This window comes from Hibiscus syriacus, unplaced genomic scaffold, assembly GCF_006381635.1.
Source record: "Hibiscus syriacus cultivar Baekdansim isolate YM2019G1 unplaced genomic scaffold, ASM638163v2 tig00110387_pilon, whole genome shotgun sequence".
Lineage (NCBI taxonomy): Eukaryota > Viridiplantae > Streptophyta > Magnoliopsida > Malvales > Malvaceae > Hibiscus > Hibiscus syriacus.
Window position 1 is genome coordinate 7,458,641 of NW_024062717.1, and position 24,549 is coordinate 7,483,189.

A 24,549-nucleotide genomic window follows, 5' to 3' on the forward strand; every position below is an offset into this window, starting at 1 on the left:
TTAACATCCTACAAAAGTCATTCAAATTATCAATAATTCAGCTCCGTAAAGTGTTTCTTCTGCTAATTCTGGAACATATGGACCCGAATAACAAAGAAAAGACAGAAAGTTGGATATGAAGTGTGTTGTTAAAGCAGATAAGATTCAAGTTCAAGAAACAAAATTAAACTTACAACAGCAGCATCCAGAGCTACTCAATAAATGGAAGAGAAATGAACCAAAGCAATAAAAAAAAGAATACTGATATATTATCAAGTGTTGCAGAGATCCTGAAGTAACTCACTGTATAGAAAGAAAGAGAAAAAGAGATGAAACTCCCAGTACGCAATGGAATGCTGATGATATCTTAAATATGAAGAGAGAGAAAAAGAATCTGGGAATAGGAAGCTCAGGAGCCGAGGCATATCTCACATGGCTGAAACATAGAAGTCTTCATTGAGTTAAAGGAGCAAATTGAAACTTCCCATGATATAAATATATTTATTCATTTCTTTCACGCAGCAACTGGTTATTCCATACAGAAAAATTCCAAGAAACACATATCCAACACCCCAATCTCCATCAAACATCTGTAGTATCCTTCACTTTTCATGTGCAACATATTTTACTTATATACCATGTTAACAACCGTGAATGCACCAGTAGCCTTCTTCTATCTAGATTTTGAGTTGGTGTTCATTGAAGCTGAAGTCTGGACTTATCGGCAAGCAGCATGGTAGTTAGGATTAGATATGCTTTAATTATGGGATTTTGGAAGTGTGCACGTGGGGACTAACCTTCATGTATGGACCTAATGACATCTGGTGTTACATGTTTGGTTTACCATCATTTTCTTGTATGGGATTTAAAGTTTTCAACCCTTGAATTTCCAAAATCACTTTTTTAGATTTAACCCTTCAAATCTACTTTCCACACTGATACATATAATAATACAAGCAGTCCTTGATATAGGACTAAATTCAAACCACTTGTCCATATATGGCATAGGGATGTGAGCTACAAGCAATTAAATCAGAGATACAACTTGGATATGAGTGAAAGTTACTAAGAATTAGTTAAGATAGATGAACCTCTAATATAGGAAATTACTTCTGGAACCAATAGAAATTGATATATGATTTTATTATACCTTTGGTATGATCTCTGGAAATTATTAATACTCCGCCAGTCAGGATCTTCGGAAAGATCCCTCCGCTGAGCATCCAATAAATTCATACCCTCTGAGCCAGTTACAATATATAGATAAGATATATGATAGACCCACATAATTTACTAAAATGAAATCCAAGATCCGACGACCAGATCCATTTAGACCGCTAGCCAGCAAATAATCATACCATATGTATGATAGGACAGGCTAGGGCCACTATAAATACCTCTTTCACAGTTTCGCTCTTACATTCCTTCTTTATGTCTTTCTCTCTCACACGTGTTATTGACGTTATCTCACCGACTGTGACTTTTTTCCAAACTTAAAAAATTAAATTGTGAATGACAAATTAAATTTGTTCTTGTCAACTGATCTACATCCAACCATATATAGAAAAATAAATTGGAAGGTCAGTTGTTGTCTATAGATCAGGTGTCAACTCCACCGGTATTCATCATTTGGCAGAAAATATGAAAATTACCAGCACCATGTTACCCAGGACAGGATACAGGCTGGTCCTTGCATGAGAAATCCAACTTGGCAAAACATGACAATTGTACCAACAGCGTGCATGGATCAGTGGAGTTCTTATATTTTAGTCAACCACTAACCTCGGATTGTGATAACCACAGCTGTGAAGTTTCGCCTTGGGTATTGCTTGAATCGATTTCCAAGGACAAGCTGTTAGGTATTTGCACTTCAAGTATGATTGATTGCTTGTTGAATCAGCTGTTGAAGTGCATATTGTGTAAAAGTCACAACTTTCTACATGAATTCTCAATCTCAATGGCTGTTTGCTCTTCTTTAATGGATTCTGGTTTGGATCACAAGAGAGGAGGGGGTAAATTCACCCAATTTCATGTTTAATTTTAGAGTACAAAAGCCCAATTTTTTTTATTTTAAAGAAATTATAATAAATTTAAATTTTTGTTATTATTTTGGTTGAAGTTGTTTTTATAAATTTTATATATAATATTGTGATATTATTATTGAAAGAACAAAGAAAATGAATAAATTAGTATTAGTAAAATAAAATTTTAATTTTTGTGTTCAAATATATTTTGGTATTTTAACCATCAAATTTTTAAAGAAAATCAAATCACGGCCCAACTAAAAAAAGGCATAGTCCATGTGCGCCTATTTTTATGGAAAATGGATAATTTTGCTTCTGATTACTGATGTTTCTGTTTCATTTAATTTAGTCCCTTGACACTTTCTTTAAATCTGTTTTGGCCCCAACTAGTTACTATTTCCTGTAATTTAGTTCAGTCGTTTACTTTATTTGATTTTATTTTATATATTTTAAACCTTATAAAGTTTGTGTTCTATAACTGTATTCGTCTGATCTATGATATTATTTAGTAATTGTTGTTGTGTATTAAAAATGTAATGCCTTCAAATTTTCAACATTTGTTCTAAAGATGATTACAATGTAGTATTTGTTATAAAGGTTTTCAATTATTTGACAATGAAAATCTAAATACTCTTGCAGTCTCTGATGCTCGAACATCATTTGATAATATAATATCTATTCTAAAATGTATTCGATCAACAATATCGAATTTTATAATTTTTTGTATTATGGGCCTTAAATTAATTATTTTAACAGTCACAATTGATTTGATATCGAAATGACTAAAAAAAACACCTTCATTGAGAAATTACATCATAAAGTTAGTAAAAAAGAGGTAAAAAGATAAGTCTTTAAAAGAAAAATAGACCGAAAATAATGATAGTGAATTTTGATGAGTAGATTTTAATTCATCTAATGTTAACACTTAGTGGAACTCATCAAATGGTCTTTGTAGTTAAAGGTATTGCTTTGCTCTCTTGAGATTTTATAAGGTAGTATCTGTTCAGAACTTTCTTAACTAATTAACAACGTACACATTCCTTGCAGACGCAGCTGCTCGAATCCAGAACGTCTAGAAAGAACAACATTATGTTTTACTACTAAGACCAGTTGATGGTTAGTGATTGAATTTCTCAATATTATTGTATCTAAAGTTTAAATTTAGAATCTGATTCTCCTTAGAAATGCAATGTCTTATCATCAGAGACGGATGTAAGATTTTATTTTAAGGGATGAACTTCTAACATTTTACAGGGAAACAAAATTATAAAATTCTAAGAGACGAAAACATATTATCAATGGGAAATATAAAGAAATATCTAAAATATATAATAATTTAAAATTTTCACGGAGACAATTGCCCATCGGTCAATCCTTGCTTATCATGGTACTTCATTTAGCTATAAATACAGAGTTGAAAGCGTTTGTGTTGGCATCAAATTTGAGGCTTGAAAATATATAGTATATAGAGAGGAAGAAAGGTGTAACGTGAAGATAAGAGTGGTGTTTGGTGGCCAAGGATGACTTGCCTGCTCCTTCTCCAAGAGGTTTGAGTTCATCAAATATATATATTGAAACCTTGGTTGGGTTTCCCAGGCAGTCACCTTGGCTAACTAGACAGGCTCTTTTCTTTCATGCTATGCCAGATCTTCCTCCCCTTGTTAATCAACATACCATCCAGTAGGGTTTTAGATATACATGCATAGAAACGAAGGCAGAGTCCTGTTTGGTAGCCAAGAATGACTTGCCTGCACCTCAAAACTATATATATATTGATGGAGAGGCCATGTTTGGGTGTTAGGCAACCATTCTTGGCTAAGCTGATTGGCTTTTCTCTATCACGCTACACCTTTTCTCTTCTTCCTTTGAATCAACAAGTCGTGGAGGCGAGCATCATCCACCTCAAACCATAATTTTCTAACTCTTATATGTCATGGACTTAATGTGGTGTAATTCTATATAGACATTGATAATCTATACATGAATGAACCGAAACAAGATTTTATGTTAAGGAAATAACTTATAAAATTTTAGGAGAGGGAAGTGAACATATAAAATTTTAAGGAGTCAGAATATATTATCAATTGAAAATATAAAAAAAATATTTAAATTATATAAAAATTTAATTTTTTTTCATGAGGAACAACCTCCCGTAAGTTCTTTCTATCCATTCATATATATATTTATATATATAATATGTATGCCTTTAACTTTTAATGGTTTGCTTGCATGCATATAACACTATTGGAAACTCTAAATTATATAATCCTTATTTTCTTCAATTCATCTCTTTTATGTTTTTCTAACGATATTTACGTAAATGGTATTTATATTGAAAAAAAAGAAAAAAGAAAAAACAGATTGTTTTACTAATTACGGGTACGAACCAACTTACCTCAACTAATTACGGGTACGAATCAACTTATCTCAGTAGTTAAAATGAATTATTATTGTTCCTATAGATAATGAGTTTGAGCATCAACGAATGCAAGGGTGATTGATCGTTCGTTGTCAAATGGTTGAGAGTAATTATAAACAGATACTACTTTATAATCACATTTAACTTAATTAAAAAAATTTACTAATCACGAGACGATGGTAAAAATAAAATTTCTTAACGAAAATAAGTGTGAAAAGAACATCTCCACAATCTTCTCACTCAATTGATATTCTACTATAAATAAATACATAAATAACTAATAATCATAACAAATATTAATAATTTAAAGAATTTCTTTTTCTTTTAATTTAAATGAAATACGACATCGTTGCATAAACTACGCTCGGTAGATTTGCAGTCATTGCCCTATGTAAGATCGATATTATGAACCCTTCTCTTGCCCATTTGTTCAACCATTTCAAGTCCTTATTAAGGAGAATTCAAAATATTAAAAAATAATAGATCTTCATTTCCGGCAGACCCATGGAGACGCTTACCGCAAACCCGTTGATCAAGGCGTTTATTATTCTTTTCTTAGTATCAGCAAGCATCGCCACCGGCGACGCCCCCTTCATTATTGCCCACAAGAAGGCATCGCTCACCAGACTCAAATCCGGCGCCGAACGTGTCTCCGTCTCTATCGATATCTACAATCAAGGCTTCTCGTGCGTTTCTCTTTTCTTTTTTATTTTATTTTTCCAAAATCTCTTTAATGCAGATGTAGCTCTGTTTCTCCATCAAGGTGAAAGTTCTCAATTTAGAACCGATATTCAATTTCCATTACAATTTCTAGCTTTGTTTTCTTCTTCTTTTATGTAGCTTACCATGTCGTTTTAGGCCTTATATGATAAAGCAGCCTGTTTCCTCGTGTAAGAAAATTCTCCTTTTATTTTTGTTTTTCCCGATTCGAAATCGATAGAAAGGAAGAAAATGCATATCGATTTTCATTTAATTTTCGTTATTTGGATCTGAGAGAAGCTATGTGAAATTCCAAATCCGATAATTTTAATCAAACAAAATGAAAGGAAAATTTTCTTACACGTGCAAACACGCTTCATAAGTAGGGAATTTGCTGCTCTTACTTTGGAATGCTTAGATTTTACGTGCTTTCTTATAAGTTTTTTCCATCTAAAATTTTGCCTATTTCTTGAATTTGAATAGCTTGCTGTCAATTCATGTATAAGAGTGATCTTAGTAAAGAATCAAATTATAGCTTGAATAAAATTTGTGCAAATTTCAGAAACTTCTGCTTTGGTAATATGAAAACAGGGCATTGTCATTTCTCCCCGTTTTTCCATGTTCCTGCCGATGCACATATGAAGTTTTATGTTTTTTAGATTTCTAATTCATTTTTGTGGTGTGGGGATATTATCTTACTTGAGGAACAATCTTTCTGAAAAAACAAACCAGGACAGCATATGATGTGAGTCTCGTTGATGATAGCTGGCCGCAAGATATGTTTGATATCGTAAGTGGTAACACTTCAAAGTCATGGGAGAGACTTGATGCGTAAGTTTTTCCTTTCTGGAATTTTATTTAATCCGTTCTTCCGACATTGAAGCAATTAAATCACAAAACTTTATGATCTTCAGTGGTGGTGTTCTATCACATTCATTTGAACTGGAGGCCAAAAGACAAGGAATGTTTAGTGGTGCCTCAGCAGTTATTACTTACCGTGTTCCGACAAAGACCTCTCTACAGGTTTGAGATCCATAACAGAGTCTATTTTCCTTGACATTTAAGGGGGAAAGGTGGAAAACAAGCTTTGATGCTCCAATATGTTGTGTGTTTTTAGGAGGCATATTCAACTTCCATCATGCCTTTGGACATCCTTGCTGAAAGACCTCCTGAGCAGAAGCTTGTGTGGGTAAGTTTTGTTTAGAATAAGAATAACCATAACCAATGAATTAAAGCTTTTCAGTATCCTTTACCTGTTTCCAATGTTACTAAAGGCTTCTTTTTGTTTTTGTGGACCTTGCTCTGCTTGCGACTCGTGACTAAATATTGAAGGCTAAGGTATGACTCTTTCTATATCTTTTAAATAATCGACCTTCTAAACTCTAGATGGATAAGAATTGTCATGAATTCAGAGATGACCAGATTCGGTTCAAGGATAGATTATTTATATGAATCCCGTTTTTTTTCCGGAATAACATTGCTTTTTAGATATAACAATTAAAAATAAAAGGACCTTTGATGAATCAACTACAAGGTCTTGAACTTCTCTCATGTCATAATTTGAGTTGCAGAGTCCAAACTTCTTCGACCTTCGAATTAATATGGATTAACCCTTTCTTTCTGCAGAGGTTGCTGGCTCAGTATGGAAATCAAATATCTGTGGTCTCGATAGTGGTTTTGTTCATTTACCTAATCGCCACCCCATCGAAATCTAGTGCTGCGAAAGCAAGCAAGAAGAAGCGCTAAGAATAGTTGCAGAGGTCTGAAAAAACAAATCAATAACTTGTATACACTCCGTCCTCTATGCACGAGACTTTCTTTTTGTTTGCAGTTAAAATAGGCTCTCTCTTTTTAAGTCCGGAGTTTGCCAATTCGATGAGTCTTATAAATGAAATTTGAAATTTAATGCCTACATATTTTTTTAAGCAAAAGAATATAGCTGCTTTCGATTATAGCTTTTGATTGGTTGAACTAAGAATCTGTCTGACTTAGACAAGTCAGTTTGGTTGAACCAAGAATCGATGTCTGACTTAGACAAGTCAGTTAGATTGGTTGAACTAAAAATCGATGTCTTACAGTTCAATCACAGGCGATTGTATCAGTTCAATATTAAATAAAAAGTTAAAAATCATGTACAAAGTTCTTTCATAACCCAATTTCTTGAGATCTCTAAGAAAGAGGTTGGAAACAAAACCAAGCTAAAAATAATTCATTAAAAGAATCGATACGTATAAGATCACAAGGAGAAAACAAATGATTGTCATATGAGAAAGTGTAATTGACAAATCAAGCAAAACATATGCATAGAATACTTCTATCACTACGAGTAGAAAACTTTATTAATCATTTTTAGAATATGAAATGAAAATATATTGCTATATGAAGTAAAAAAAAAATGAAGAGTGCAACACAAGGACTTTTCAGGAGGTCACCCATCCTAGTATTATTCTCGCCCAAGTACGCTTAACTACAGTCAGATAGGATTCGATGCATTATTGCTGGTAATATATTGCTATATGTAGTAATCTTTTAAAAAATGGCCTTAAATTAAAAGGAACAAATAGAAAAATCCCGAAACATTTTTACAAAGTGATATAGTAAAGAACAAATCCAAGGGAGGAAAGTACAACCATAACTACAAAATCTATAGTTTAAATCACAAACCTTAGTGACCACCAGCACTGCACAATTCATATTCTTCAAGTGTCTGGTGAAGAATATAACTCTTGGTCGGGAGGAGAAGGAGGAGGAAATAATAGCTTCAAACGGAAAGCATCAACACCGTTCAAGTAGTAATGAAAAAGCCGTTTTGCCCGGATAAACCCAAGGCGCCCATATAGTGCCAGTGCTCCTTTGTTTGTCACCTCTGCTTCCAGTGTGACCTTCAATAACATAATAAATGTTAACGATGGTCAATCCGTCACCACAAACCTCCCTTTAATTATAAACTTGCAGTAACGTTTACAAATATATAATATAATTTGAGGCATACGATCTACTCACGAAGGTGAAGAAAGTACACTGGAACGTTACGTTTTGGCAAATTCTTATGTTTTAGAAGAATTTTATCAATTGCAGAGATCCCATGGTAAACAGTACCATCATTTTAGACCCCTGTATACCTTCCTTTTTCAATCAACACATTTTGCACTGCTTATAGCCGAAAGGTGTTATTAGGTTGAGCAATGCTAAAGAAATCACCAATTGAGCACAAATCATAGCAAAATCACATCTCAACCACTATCAAAAGTTTCAAAAAAGAGGCCGGTGAAAGAGCATAAAATTCTAATGCAGAGAAGATAAAAGTTGTGGCGATGCTGATCTAATAACATGGTTTCTGATTCGTGTTCAGGTGGCGTATACTAGACATAAAAATAGGCAAAACCATCAATTTAGAGTTCAGAATGGAACAAAAATAGACAATGCTCCTGGTCTTTAGAAACATGAAAAAGGTTAACTGATTGGAGAATTATGCTATCTCCACAGAATTAACCAGTTTTATATATGTGCAACATCATATATGAAGAGTGATCACTGAAGTCTATATGAAAGATGAAATTCATATTCAGACTAACTAAATTTGAGTTCAAACAAAACATTAGCACTGCACCTTAATTCACAATTCGATCGTAATATCCATTTTCAAATTCAGAAATTGGAGTCACTGAAACGAGCTTCATTATTCATCATTACAAATGAAATCACCAGGACAAAGCATGAAAGGTACCGTACCTCTTCACATCCAGATTCCATCATCATTCTAATGGATCTGGTAACGAGCTCAGTGGCTGCAACATAAGCGAAAACATCGACATTCAGCATCTACTTTCTACATGAATTTTTGCAATTACATAGCTAATGAGGCATAAGCAGTTAACAGGAAAGCCAAAGAATCCGACACATTCAATAAATTTACGAGAATGAAAACATATTTACCAATGCCTCTTCCACGATAAGGTTTGATTACAACTAACATGGCAATGTAGCCCCTGAAAGTATTTCTATGTTCCCCCATCTTGCACACCACTGTTCCCACGCATTTACCCTTGTGAAAAGCCTGTTTCGATTTAAAATCGTGAAAAAGAGAAGGTGTTTTTATAAAATCAATGGTGCAAAAGCTTTAAAAGGGAGAAGGGAAGGGGGGAAGAGATTACGAGGAAGGAGAGTTGGGGCCAAAGGTAGACGAAATATCGGTAGGTGAAGATGGAGTAAGGCTCACTGAGTTCTTGATCCACCAAGCTCATGATGAGAGGAAGATGATGCTCCCCTCCATAGCTAACGTATTTTATCTCCTCTTCTTCAAATTCCGCCTTCTCTTCTGTCATTGCTTCCATTTTGTTTCTCTCTCTGGGTTTCTTTCTGCCGCTGCGGAACGGCAGCTTCAATCTCTCAGTGTAAAGGTCTTTAAGCTAATTATTAATTTGGTTTTCATTAGAAGTTTGGGCCTCATTGAGAGGGCTTCTAGTTGTACAACAGAACAAATGCATTATTTTCATTGGGCCTAAGTGGTTCAACCAGTTCACTTCTTAGCATTTTTTTTAGCATCAGGTTATTTTTAATCCTCCAACTTATAAAAGAAATTATTTTAGTCCTTAAAATTTTATCTGATTCTTTTTCGCCACTGAAATCTTTTTTTTACCAAATTGAGTTTTTCAATTTTAAATTTCTTTGCATAATGGGCTAATTAGCAATCAGCTTGTTGCCTTGGGTCCAAATCTACTATGTACTATACCATTTGTGTTGATTTGAAAAGAAAGAAGATGATGACGAGAAAGAGGCCATATATTATATATGGCAGGCAAACTGATATTAATAGCATGCAATCGCAGGGTTACAGAATACAGATGCAGAGTCCTTTTCTCTACCTGCTGATTCGATTTGTCAAGGCAGCCGGTAGCTGAAACACTCATTTCCAGGAAAACGTAAACCTCCTCTTGGTTTAATAATAGCAGTGATTAAGGTGGGATAGATGATCATACATCATTCTTACTTGTATGCCTTCCTAATTAAAATGGGTAGTAAACACCATATATCAAAGCTTTCATGCTTTGCTTTGTCTTTTGATTTCTCCCCAACACCAAACAATAACTCTCACTCCCCCCCCCCCTCATTTATAAACTTTTTTAATTCAACAATTGAGCGAGACATCGGTTAGTGATCAGTTGCCTGAGCGGGGACACTATGTAGCACAACAGTTTCCACGGAGAGACTTGGTCCGAATCCGAAAAGGACGCCCCATTCCAATCCTTCACCGGTACTGCCCTTCCCTTCCTCCACCGATTTCTTTCTCATCTCATCCAAGATAAACAACACACATGCACTCGACATGTTGCCGAACTCACTCAGCACATGCCGTGTCGCCTTTAGTTTCTCTTCTTTAAGACCCAATTTGGCTTCCACCTCATTCAGTATCGCAGGGCCACCAGGGTGAGCGATCCAAAATATTGAGTTCAATCCTTAATGCCAATTGGAGAGAAGGCTTCTACCAAGCTTTTCTCTATATTCTTCGATATCAAGCCAAATACATCTTTCAACAAATGGAAAATGAGACCCGCCTCACGCAAGTGTCCGTCGATGGCTCCATCTGAGTCCGGCAAGATCGTCTGAACTGCTGATACAAGCTGGAACAATAGCCATTTGATTTTGGTGTCAGGGTCGGAAGCAACGACGATAGCCACTTCTCCATCACCGAAAAGCGTTTGGCCCACTAGGGAATCCAAGTGAGGATCAGAGAGTCCACGGAAAGTGACAGCCGTGATCTCGGAACAGACCACGAGAACACGAGCACCCTTGTTGTTTTCAGCCAAGTCCTTGGCGAGATGGAGCACGGTTAACGTTTTTGACATATTCTTCTCCCAGGTGGTCAACAGATTCCTCACTAGAGAATTTAGACAAGTTCAAGAGAGCGTTGTCAGGTTAACGTTTTAGATCCAATCATTAATCCACGTGAGTTATTTTAACCTTACTCTAATATCTGTGTAGGTTTATCTTTAATCAAGAAGTATACAACATTATTTTGTCAAAAAAAAGAAGAAGAAATAGACAACATTATAATATCCAAAACGTACATTTACCGGTAACGCATCAAAAATATTTGGCTTATACCAAGATAGAAGGTGCTGATCAAAACAGACCAAAACCATTCATGCTTAAATTAAACATCTGCGTAAGCCCTAGTTTGTCGGTGGATTTTCTTTTAAATGTTAAAAGATAATGAATAATTAAAATATATACAAAATCTTTTAAGCTAATCGTGAAATATGTTATGAAGAATTAAACAATATAATTGGTAAATAATAGTTTATTATAATTAGTAAATAATATGTTATGAAGAAATAAACACGCATAAGCAGATTTAGTTCAGTTTATATTACGTACTCATATAATGTGAACTAAAAATTGTTATACTTTCTGAAAGGATCTTTTCTCTACCAAAAAACGACCATCCTTGCACTAACTACAGTTTTCATTTCAATAAAATAATAATAATCATTAACGACTAGGCCTGTAAACGAACCGAACGCACACGAACGGAGGTATGTTCATGTTCGTTCATTTAATAAATAAATGAACATAAACGAACACGAACATAAACGAACAAAATATTTTTTGTTCATGTTCGTTTATTAAGGAATATAATTTGTTCATGTTCGTTCATTTAATAAATAACGAACATAAACGAACACGAACATAATGAACACGAACATAAACGAACATAAACGTTGGAGACCCTACCTAGGGGTATAAACGAGCCGAGTCGAGCTCGAGTATTGCTGAGCTCGACTCGAACTCGAAAACTTTCAAAGTCAGCTCGACTCGACTCGAAAACTCTAGAGCTTAAAATTATCAAGCTCAACTCGAACTCGAAATATAATATTGAAACTCGACTCGAACTCAAAAAAAATTTAAGATCTTGATTCAAGCTCGATTCCGAGCTCGATTCAAGCTCGATTCCGAGCTCGATTCAAGCTCGATTCCGAGCTCGACATTGCCCCAAGCGCAAAGATGCTTAAACCTATTCTCCCCCATCTTCTTTTATATAAGTTACCAACCCCGAGCTGCTTGTTTGCTACTGATGTCGGATTGCATAACGTTCCTCCACTTTCTTTCTTCTTATCTCCTTCAACAACAGTCGAGATGAACACAGATTGTGTTTCATGTGATTGCCGACCTTAATCCATGGGGATCAAACAAACATGTCCTTAGCTTTGTGCTATGTAGAAGTTGAAAATTGGGAGATGAGAGAAGTATGTTGGTTTATTGTTCACACCAACTCATACATCAAAAACCATTCTTTCTCGGCTGGCTAAACTTTCATATCCGGATGGTGCACAAAATTTGTTTGATGAAACGCGTTAAAGAACTTCTCAACCTATGTAATAAGGCCTTACCATTATTGGATTCTTGAGTTCAAAGTAAGCTGACTTGAGTTGCTGGTTGATCACTATTTACTTGTAAATTCGAATACTCCATTATATATGAAAGAAAAGAAGATTATTTGAGTAGAAGAAATGGTGCTTAATACTTAACATCCCGTCCAGAATCCATCACCTTTGGACTTGGTTTCGAAAGCAACCGGTTTCTGGGACTCCTCTTTGCTCATCGGATAACCAGCTGGTGGTGCAGTCACATAGGGTTCCGGCGCAGTAGATGTTGACGGTGCTGGGTATGCAGCTTATGGATCGTTCAAAAAGAACTAAACTGTGTTAATATTATTGGATTTTCCAAATAAAATTGGGTTAATTATGGAATTGGCCATCAGAATATCATATTAATTAATATTTTTAAGATACTTACAAATTGGTCACCAAAATTGATTTAAGAAGATTGGGTTAAACATAAATGAATGAACATAAATGAACATAACCGAACGAACATAAACGAACATAACCGAACGAACATAACCGAACGTTCACGAACGTAAATGAACGAGCGAGACCTATGTTCATGTTCGTTCATTTAATTAAACGAACACAAAATCTTGTTCATGTTCGTTCATTTATTAAATAAACGCACATAAACGAACTTTCCGCCGCACGGTTCATGAACGGTTCGCTGAACGTTCAGTTCATTTACAGGCCTATTAACGACTGACGCAACCTATTTATTTTCATTAACAAAAATCTAATTTATATTCACTCGTGTTATTCATCATAACTATTAAAAATAATTAAATAATTGTAAATTGTAAAATTCATTCAAATATTTGAAGCTAAAAAAGATGGGCTGTATATTGAAAAATACCTTATTATTTGAAATATTATTAAAAGTACGCAAATCAGGAGTGTGTAAATTTTTTTTATTAAAAGTACGCAAATTAGGAGTAGGGGTAGGCATCGGTCGGGTTGGGTCGGATTTTTGGTCCACCCAACCCGATTCGAGAACAATGAGTCCTCCACTCGAGACCCGAACCAATTAAAATAAGTTTTCGTCTTACCCGAACCCGACCCTATATATAACTTAAAAACCTGACCCAACCCAAAATAATAAAAAAATTATTTTTATTTAATAAAAATAATAACTTAATTAAAAAATAATATATAGAGGGGTATTATTGTAATTATTCTTAAATATTTAAGATAAAATTATATATTTTTCGTGTCGGGTCGGGTATTTTCACCCTAAACCTTTACCCGATCCGAACCCGAATTTTTTGTTAAAAAATCCAACCCGATCAGGTCGGGTTCGGGTCTCATGCCCATCCCTAATCAAGAGTGTGTAAAAAAATTGATTCAACTAATTTGATTCGTTGATCCGATCCAAAAATTCATCGTTGGATCTGTTTTTTTTATTTTTGTATAATTTAAATAAGATATCCAAAAAAAATCATTTACCGGATTGAATACGAATTAGGTAAATTTTAATTTTAAATTATCCAAATATTTAATAAAAATAGGTCTTAGATAGTCTTTAGCCCAATAAACGAGTAACCTGCTCGCTCGTTAAAGTTGCAATCCAATAAAAATTAAGATATTTAATTGTTTATTATGTACGGATACTTAAATATATATAAAATATAGTAAAAGTATATTATAGGTTGCAAAAAATCGTAAAATCATATTTTAAAATTAATTTTTTTTGTATCAAATTATACATTATATTTCAATATCCCTAATTTATGAAGTCTAATTAACTCTCTATTTTAAGACAAAAACAATGAAATACATATTTAGACAGAATATTTAAATAGAACCTATTTTATTTGATTGTTCACATTATTATTTAGTTTTTTAAAAAAATAATGGAATAAAAGTTTGATACAACTATCGTCCTTATCCACGATTCAAGTTGTGTCAGAACATATGATTAATTGTAGTTTTATTATACGACAGTCTTAATATACGGTTGAAAAAAAATCTTATCGAAAATATTATTATTATTTTTAATATTTTTTTGTAAAGTCATATTTAAAATATTATTTTTTAGCGAAAATACTATTTTCGCTAACTGATTTCCGGTAGAATCTAATATTAACATTTCTGGTAGAAAAAATAAGGTTTTAAGTAATGTTTTACCGGAAATGTTAAACATTTTAGGTAGCGTCCAATATTAACATTTTCGATAGAAAAAAATAATATTTTAAGTAGCGCTTTATCGGAAATATTAAAAAATAATGTTTCTAATAACATCTTTCCTTAACCATATATTAAGATTACCTAACTTAGACATCCATGCTTCAATTTTGTTCTTCACGGTTCTGCTTGATTAATTCAAGGGATGAGATCTGTTATAAAAATAGCTAAAAAACGATGCAAAAATATGCAAAATGTCTTCAAAATGGGCATATATGCAACATAAAGGAAAAAACGTTGAGGTAATGAATTTGAATTCTAAAATTTAAAGATAATGTAAATTAAGCGACAAAATATTTATAAAAAATAATATTTTAGAAAATTTATAGATTTGTTAGATGTATGTTTAATTGTGAATTTGGGATTTTAATATAATTTTAAATTTAATTAATTCATATCTTATATTTGTTTACTGTATGTTGTATTTTATCCTTATACTCTCATCAATAATTTTTTTCTGAAAATATTTTTTTTCTAAAAAATAAAATTATAAATATAGTTTATAATTCTAAATTATATTTGATTTATTAAAAAATATTATAATATGAAAAATATGAAGAAATATATATCTTATATGGTTAGAGAAAATCAATAAATTGAAATACATTCATATCATAATATTATAAAAAAATTATAATTAAATTCGTATAGAAACTCAAACAATTTAACTCGATTTGAAAAATATTAATTAAAATTTAAGTCATGAAATATGATTAGTCAACTTGAATAGTTTAATTTTTTTAACTTAACTCGACTAGATCAAATGTTCATCCCAGCCTAATGTTACATTTTTTTTTCTATTTTGATCCTTGGTTGTTAAGTTTGACCATTAACTTAAGTAAAATGGTAACGTGGCATGGTATGATAACAAATTTAGTCCCTAAAATTTATACATTTTATCAATTTGGTCATAATTCAAAATAATTAAATAAATATAATTCATTTACAGGAAAACGTAAACCACCTCTTTTATTTAATGACAACAGTATCATTCTTACATATATGTTTTACAGATAAAATAGGTAAACACCATATCAAAGCTTTCATGTATTGCTTTGTGACTCTGTCTTTTGATTTCTCCTCAACACCAAACAATAACTCACTTTTTTTCTCATTTATTAACCTTTTCTAATTCAACAATTGAGCCATTGATCGGTTAGTGATCAGTTGCCTGATTGGGGATACTATTGTAGAACAATAGTTTCCACAGTGAGACCTGGTCCGAATCCGAAAAGGACGCCCCATTCTAATCCTTCACCGGTGATGCCTTCCCTTCCTCCACCGATTTCTTTGCCATCTCATCCAAGATAAACAACACACATGCACTCGACAAGTTGCCAAACTCACTCAGAACATGGCGGGTCGCCCTTAGTTTCTCTTCTTTAAGACCCAGTTTGGCTTCCACTTGGTCGAGTATGGCAGGGCCACCAGGGTGAGCGATCCAAAAGATTGAGTTCCAATCTCTAATGCCAATTGGGGAGAAGGCTTCTACCAAGCTTTTCTCTATATTCTTCGAGATCAAACCCAGTACATCCTTCAACAAATGGAAAGTGAGACCCACTTCACGAAAGTGTCCGTCAATGGCTCCATCTGAGTCGGGCAAGATCGTCTGAGCAGCTGATACGAGCTAGAAAAATGGCCGTTCGATTTTGGAGTCAGGGTCGGAACCTACGATGATAGCTGCAGGCCTGCAGCGCCATCACCGAAAAGTGCTTGACCCACTAGGGAATCCAAGTGAGCTTCAGAGGGTCCATGGAAAGTAACAGATGTGTGTTGGTAATGCTCAATCCCCCATAGAGTTGGAAATACTAATAGAAATAATATTTAAGGTTTACATTCTCTATTCCCTTGTTGAGTGACAGAGAACAAGACGTGGTAATACGTGTTTTTGACACGTCCACACTGATATTATCTTTTTAGAAAAAATCGTAAGGAATTTTTCTCTGAAAGATTAAATGAAAAATGTGAAAGATTCATCTGATATTTATAGGCTACTGAGATTGTTAAAGTTCGAAAATTTCAGATGATAATAATTGATTATTAGTTGTCTGAAATTAAATAAATTAAACAATTATTTTTCTAAATTAAAACATAATTTAAGATGTATCTGGACTGATTTTCAACTTTGTTCATGGGATAGACAAGCTGTTAATATCAGGAGTTACATGAGTTATATGATTTAATTTCAGAAGTTATAACTGTTTAATTTTTATGCAATGAACATGGACTCTTTTTTGAGTTAGATTCATCAAGAGGAGTTACAAAAAGGGTTTAAATTCAGAATTAAAATCAAATTTAATTTGATTTTCTTGTTGGACGGATTTACCCTTACTTCTAGCCTATAAATAGAGAGCTAAATTCAGCTTCTCAACACACTCTCTACAATTAGAATTCACTCTCCAAGTGTTTTCTTGAATTGTTCTCTTCGTGCTTTCCGATCAGAAGTGCAATACCACCAACAGTCCACTCCGGTTTCGGGTGTACGGAATTCGGAGCGACCGTGTTAACCTCGGGGGACGGTCCGCCTACTGTAGCGATTACACACATCGGGGCGAATTCGTTTCTAAGGCAGTGGTTAATACCACGACACGATTAATCGGTTCTTTAATTATATATTTCAATATATATTTTTTCCAGTCAATGCTAATGTCTCGTTTTGCAGCAGTCTATTTTACCAACAATTTAAAAACGAATTCTTTACTGCTGCTAAATATGCCAACAATAAGATCCGTTGGGCATAGATTACCAAAAAATGTTGAAAGTAAGGAAATTGAGCCTATGGATTCCGGTTAGTCACTTCATTTTTGTTTCCTCGGTAATCTTGCTATCAAAAGGAATTTGATAGCGTCATGATAAAAAAAAATATGGTGGTCGCTAATGTTTAGAAATTTGTTATGCCTTAATTTCATGATTAATTTATAATTATTAATAGCAGCAGCCAACATTCATGATAGAGGTTACTTCCATGCGTTAAAGGTTGGTAACATCTTGATATTACTTTATAATTAAGTTTGAATTGAAACGTATTTTTATCCAATTAATTGGGTTGAGGTTATATACTTATTCAAACATTGCTATGCACCTTAAATTGGATAAGGTGATGATGCTACATTATTAAACGATAAAGTATGAATTAAAGCTGAGAAAATGCATTTCATGGGGGCAATTAGCGTGTTTATATGCAGTTTTAATGAATTGGAAAACTACTGTTAGTGACCAATATATATATATATATATATATTTTTTTTATTAATGGTCATTTCTCTTAAAGCATATCGGTTAAAATGCTTTAAAACGTACTATACTTTAAACGTATTATTAAAGATGATTTTTCTTAAAACTATGAGGTTTTGATTCTTTTGATGCTTTATGAGTTTAAAGTATAGGAACAATGAATGATAGTTTAAACCGGAATTTAATGGTTTATAATATTAATTAGAATAATACCTTGTGGTTATGGTATTAATGTTCAATGGATTCTTGTGATTCAAATGGTTTCAATGGTGATATGAAACGTTTCAAATTGAATGTATTATTAAATAGCTATATAAATATTTGTTAATAGCTATATAAATGTTGATGTATTCAATTTTGAAATTTTCATGCTATAGTTAAGAGGTGGCATGATTATAGTGTTATGAACATTGACATTTTGATATGAGAGATAATGCATGTATGATATTTGTTTCATGTGGAAATATAAAATAACGTATTCCCATGTGGGGGGTAACTTAGTTCCTGAAAACTAAGGTGAAAATAATTATAAATATTTTTTACCGTACTAATAATTTTCTTTGAGAAAGTTGTAAAGATACAGGAAATATGTAATTTTTGGAGAAATATGGAGCTGGTAAAGCTGAAATGAGAAGATTCTCCAAAATCGAATAATTGTTAAATTCGATTTGATTTCCACAATCTCTTGAAGATAAGAAACCAAAATCCTAAAGATATGGATCTTATTACTATCAGTAAATTATTTTTATTTTATTATTGCTAGTAAAATATTTTTGTGACTAACCATATGTAATCTTCACTTGAATTCAGAAGATTCAAAAGAGATGATGGTTCAGATGAAGTGATTGTCATGATATATTTTGGGTCCTAATGCAAAGGCTGAAGTAGCATGCATGGTGAGGATGAACAAGTCTATTTGGAAATTATGATTCTAACTACAAGGTCAGACTATTGTTACTTATTAATTTATGCTTATAACGATGCATGAATTAGTATAGATTTGCCTTTAAAATAGTCTTTAAAACTTAGTGGATACTACGAAATGACATAAACCACTAGAAAAGACTAAGGTAGTACTACTAAGGCTAGGGTGGTAGTGTGAGCCCAAAAATATATATGCTTAATAAGATACTATTGTGAGTAAAAGTATCAAGCATAATTCTTTAAAGAGATCTTATTTAAAGAAAGAGGAAATTCACAAATAATTTATTGGAAAATAGTGTGATGAGTATGAAAGTGCATGTCTAGGATTGGTTCTATGAAGACTTGGTACTTAAGCGTGCCTAGTGCACCACCTCTCTTTCATAGAAACCTACCTGGTGCATTGTTCATTACTATGCTCACTATTCCAATTTATAAAATACTGTGACAAGATAAAAACTCTTAAAACTTAGTGCAGAAGTTAAAAGAGTAGAGATTAATTTGGTTGAGTGGAATACCAAATTTAGTCATAGTAAATAAAATATATGATGATCTCTTTAAGACTAATATGTTGAATATCATGAATGAAATTATGATAGACACTATTGCTACTAAGAGTGTGTTGTAGCTATTAAATCTCTTTAAGTGATTTTCCTAAGTAGAGGAAAGAAAATAGATTATCTATTTCATAATGGTTTATGCATTTTAATCTTAATGATTTGTAACTTCTCAAAACTTTGAGAATATAATTATGTGTAAACAAAACTTGAGTTTGTTAAAATATAGTTTTATGGCTAAAACTCATAACAAACTTTACTCTAGTATGATTGAGTATTTGTTTACACGTTTTACAAGACACTTATGAATATCCTAAAATGTTAGAAATGTGGGGGTGTCTTAAAATGTAGATTAAATGCATAAACTCAAATAGAAAATATTCTATCCACTTCTTCTAGTATTCCTGCTGGGTCTTCTCAAGAAATTAATTTCGAGCCTAGAAGAAGTAAAAGGCTATTTGGACCAAATTTTATCACTTCCTTTATTTCTGAGATAAATAATTTACTCTCTTTCTGATCATATAGCTTAAATGTTATATGAGGATCTTAAAAAAGCTATAAGATCTATCGATGCTAGTTTCTAGAAAAGCGCTTTTAATGATGAACTAGAATCGATAATTTCTAATCATACTTGGGAATTAGTTGACTTGCCTAGAGATTTAAACCAATCTGTAGGAAATGAATCTTCCGGAAGAAAATGAGACCAGATGGTTTGATCCAGTGGTACAAGGCAAGGCTAGTTGTCAAAGGTTCACTCACAAGTTTGTTTTAGACTATTTTGATTCTTACTTCCCTGTTATGAACATCTCAAAGATCTGTGCATTATTTACAGTAGCCTCTATTCATAAGTTGCAAGTACATCAAATGGATGTTAAGACTGCATTTTTGAATGGAGATCTAGATGAGGAGATCTATATGGGAATAATGGTACAAGAAATTTCATAAAACTATACTTAGTTTTAGTTTTGTTGTGAATAGTTCGGATGCTTGTGTGTATTCGAGGATGTTTGGTACTGATTGCATCATCATAAGTTTTGTATGTTGATTTTCAGTTCTAACATTGAGTCCATTAACAAAACAAAAGTTTCTTGTACACTAAATTTGAGATAACGAATTTGGGAGAAGTCAATGTAATCTTATGAGTCAAAATTACCAAAACGGAAAAGGGATTTTCTTTAAGTCAAGCACACTATCTTGAGAAAGTGTTAAAGAAATTTGACAGTTTTGATGTCATCTCTGTTCGAACTCTTGTGACCCTAGCATATATCTCTTTAAGAATAAAGGAAGTAGCGTTTCCCAAACTGAATATGCTAAATTAATCGGAAGCTTAATGTTCTTAATGAACTATACTCGGCCTGATATTGCTTATGCTGTGAGTAGACTGAGTAGATATACTCATAATCCGAGTGGTGAACATTGGATTGCTCTTAAACGCTTACTGAATTATCTTAAGGGTACTTTGGATTGGAAACTTGAGTTTGTTGGCTTTCCTGCGGTACTGGAAGGATATTGGGATGCCAATTGGGTTTCTGATAATGATGAGGTAAGCTCTAGAGCGGGTATGTTTTTACTTTGGGTGGAGCAGCAATCTCGTAGAAATCATCAAAGTAGACTTGTATTACTCGTTCTACCAAGGAGTCAGAGTTTATAGCTCTTGACTTAGCTGGGCAAGAAGTCGAGTGGCTCAGAAGCTTGTTAGCAGATATTCCGTTGTGGGGAAGACCGACTCCTCCAGTTTCATTGTTGTGTGATTTACAAGCTGCGATATGTGTGGCTAAGAACCAAACTTACAATGGTAAGAAAAGACACATTCGCATAAGACATGAATCAGTTAGACACTTAATAAAGAATGGAGTGCTCTCTTTAGAGTATGTGAAGTCGGAAAGGAACCTAGCAGATCCGCTTACCAAAGGGTTAAGTCGGAAGCTGGTCCTAGATTCGTCGAGGGGGATGGGTCTCAAGACCATTGGTTGAGGAATTCATGGTGGATACCCAACTTAGTTATCTAAGTTCCATGTGGTCAAACGAAACCATGGAAAGACTAATAGTGCACATTCCTACTTCCTATCCCTATGACGAATAATGTGCATGCCCAAGATGAGCTTAAGTGCTCTTAATAAATTCATAGCTCAGGCTTTGGATGGTCTTAGTGAGAAAGACTTGATGAATTTACCGATTTTGGATGAATATCTATTCTTAATAAGTTCATAACCCAATTTGAGTGGGTATTCCTAAGTGAGAAGTAAATAATGAACTTACCAACATAAACGTTGAGTTTGTTAAACTCTTAATAAATTCAAATCCAAGTATTTGGATGGTTCTAGTGAGAAGGACTTATTGAATTTACCGAATAAATGAGGTTGAATATTTATTCTTAATGACTTCTTAGCCTAGAGTTTGGGTGGTTCATTTATAATGAACTTGAAGAAAGTCACCATACTCTTTGTGAGGTTGAGCTTTTATAAAAGCTCTTAATTATTTCATATCCCTGTTAAGGGTGGTTTATATCGAGATAAACTTGATGAAATAACCTATGTAAGTAAGAAGGGTTAGCCGCATTCTATGAAAAATGTTGGGCCATTTTTCTAGCACACTTACTAGAATCCTAAGGTAAGATGGCCAAATATATACTTTTGTATATATATATCTTACACATCGAGGACTCAGGTGGATGAAGGGGTTAGTTGTGTGTTATGAGTTTACCCCATCTTAGAAAGTTCCAGACTAGTTTCACTTATCTAAGAGAATGATTGATCATTATCACTATGTACTAGTTCCATATACGTTCACTAGTGCTTAAGCAACTAATCTCACTATTGCTCTTCTGGAAAGTTTGTTTTCGAGTTTCAGAAGAATTCTTTCGCATTAGTGGGGGAATGTTGGTAATGCTCAATCCCCCATAGAGTTGGAAATACTAGTGGGAATGATATTTAAGGTTTACATTCTCCATTCCCTTGTTGAGTGATAGAGAACAAGGCGTGGTAATACGTGTCTTTGACACGTCCACACGGATACTATCTTTTTAGAGAAAATTCGTAAGGAATTTTTCTCTGAAAGATTAAATGAAAAATGTAAAAGATTCATCTGATATTTATAGACTACTGAGACTGTTAAAGTTCGAATATTTCAGATGATAACAATTGATTATTAGATGTCTGAAATTAAATAAATTAAACAATTATTTTTCTAAATTAAATCATAATTTAAGATGTATCTAGACTGATTTTCAGCTTTTTTCATGGGAGAGACAAGCTGTTAATATCAGAAGTTACAGGAGTTATATGATTTAATTTCAAGAGTTATAACTGTTTAATTTTTATGCAATGAACATGGACTCTTTTTTGAGCTAGATTCATCAAGAGGAGTTACAAAAAGGGTTTAAATTCAGAATTAAAATCAAATTTAATTTGATTTTCTTGTTGGACGGATTTACCTTTACTTCTAGCCTATAAATAGAGAGCTAAATTCAGCTTCACAACACACTCTCTACAATTAGAATTCACTCTCCAAGTGTTTTCTAGAATTGTTCTCTCCTTGCTTTCCGATCAGAAGTGCAATACCACCAGCAGTCCACTCTGGTTTCGGGTGTACGGAATTCGGAGCGACCGTGTTAACCTCGGGGGACGGTCCGCCTACTGTAGCGATTACACACATCGGGGCGAATTCGTTTCTAAGGCAGTGGTTAATACCACAACACGGTTAATCGGTTCTTTAATTATATATTTCAATATATATTTTTCCAGTCAATGCTAATGCCTCGTTTTGTAGCAGTCTATTTTACCAACACCGTGATCTCGGAACAAACCACTAGAACACGAGCACCCTTGTTGTTTTCAGCCAAGTCCTTGGCGAGACGGAGCACGGTCCCGCCAGCAAAACATCCTTGCTGATACATCATATACCTCTTAACGGAGGGTTTAAGTCCGAGCAGCTTGGTGAATTGGTAGTCAGCACCAGGCATGTCTACACCAGAAGTAATGCAGAAAAACGAGATGGGTAATCTTAGATTTCGGCTGACCCCATTCTTTGATGGCCTTTGTAGTCGCTTCTTTCCCTAACTTAGGCACCTCCACAACCATTATGTCTTGGCGCGCGTCCAGAGAAGGAGGCCATGTAGGTACACATATTCTGATTCTCCTTCAAGATATGTTGATGGAAGGGTAAGTTGTCTGGGTTAATTTTTTTTTATGCATAATGTAAACAAATACCCTTAACGTTTGTCACTATATACATTTATGTCCAAATCGTTTTTTTGGACCAATTTTACCTAGGGGTGTAAACGAGCCGAGTCGAGATCGAGTATTGTTGAACTCGACTCGAACTCAAAAACTTTAAAAGCAAGCTCGATTCGACTCAAAAACTCACGAACTAAAAATTATCAAGCTCGACTCGAACTCGAAACAAAATTTTAAAACTCGACTCGAACTCGAAAAAGCTTGAATTAAAAAAAAAACCAAAAGCTCAATACTTAAACTCGAAAAGACTTAAACTCGAAAAAATTTTGAGAACTCGATTCAAGCTTGAGAACTAAGAGGGGGTTTGAAAATAATTTTCAACTAACAATCAACACGCCTCGGTTCGAACCTTATGAGCTGCGTCATTTCCCCAACCAAGCACAAAGATAGGGGTATATGGGTCAAGGATTATCCTCACCTTAAACCTACCGATGTGGGATATATGGGTCACTTATTTGTCGAAGTTTGTAAAGAGATATGGGAAGTCAAAACTGGAACGAGCAACGGAACTGTTTGAGCATGCCATTGAAACGTCACCTTCTGATGCAGTAAAACCCCTTTATCTTCAGTATGCCAAAACGACCAGAATAACCAAATAAAAAACACCACCAAACCCCCATAGCCACCTCCACCATCATAATGTCCAAATCTACTGCGAAAACCTCCAAAAGATCATGACACAACTATGATGGATAATCACCGTATCATTTAGATTCTTTAACTGGAAAAAGATAGAGACGAGATAAGCTAGAATCAGGCCACATCTACTAACTCTCGAAAGAGCCAACTCTGATGTCCCGAATGCACTTCAGTGTCTGTGCTGTGGAGGGATGCTGGGAAGAGCAGCCCCATCATTACTATCAACAGCAGTTCTGAATTCACAACAACCGTTGTCTTGTTGAAAGCCTG

At 33.9% G+C, this 24,549-nt stretch overlaps 2 protein-coding genes, 1 non-coding gene and 1 pseudogene across 3 annotated transcripts; 1 reads left to right on the plus strand and 3 right to left on the minus strand.

The window, feature by feature from the left end:
* Positions 1–4,833: 4,833 nt before the first annotated feature.
* On the plus strand, positions 4,834–6,964 carry LOC120122556 (translocon-associated protein subunit beta-like). The gene is made up of 7 exons (XM_039141694.1): positions 4,834–5,108; positions 5,854–5,952; positions 6,036–6,144; positions 6,239–6,310; positions 6,454–6,459; positions 6,748–6,881; positions 6,953–6,964. Exons 1-6 carry the CDS (start codon positions 4,927–4,929, stop codon positions 6,865–6,867), a joined length of 588 nt encoding a protein of 195 aa, XP_038997625.1. The 5' UTR covers positions 4,834–4,926; the 3' UTR covers positions 6,868–6,881; positions 6,953–6,964.
* An 841-nt stretch (positions 6,965–7,805) lies between these two features.
* Positions 7,806–9,494, minus strand: LOC120122557 (N-alpha-acetyltransferase MAK3-like). The gene is made up of 4 exons (XM_039141695.1): positions 9,276–9,494; positions 9,058–9,178; positions 8,854–8,909; positions 7,806–8,003 (listed from the first exon to the last, which is right to left on the minus strand). The coding sequence occupies exons 1-4, from the start codon at positions 9,453–9,455 to the stop codon at positions 7,821–7,823; spliced, it is 540 nt and encodes a 179-aa protein (XP_038997626.1). The 5' UTR covers positions 9,456–9,494; the 3' UTR covers positions 7,806–7,820.
* A 712-nt stretch (positions 9,495–10,206) lies between these two features.
* Positions 10,207–23,552, minus strand: LOC120122553 (annotated as a pseudogene).
* Positions 23,553–23,873: 321 nt separating this feature from the next.
* On the minus strand, positions 23,874–24,028 carry LOC120122821. Its single transcript, XR_005516119.1, has one exon. It is a non-coding gene; the product is annotated as a U4 spliceosomal RNA (small nuclear RNA).
* Between the last annotated feature and the right edge of the window lie 521 nt (positions 24,029–24,549).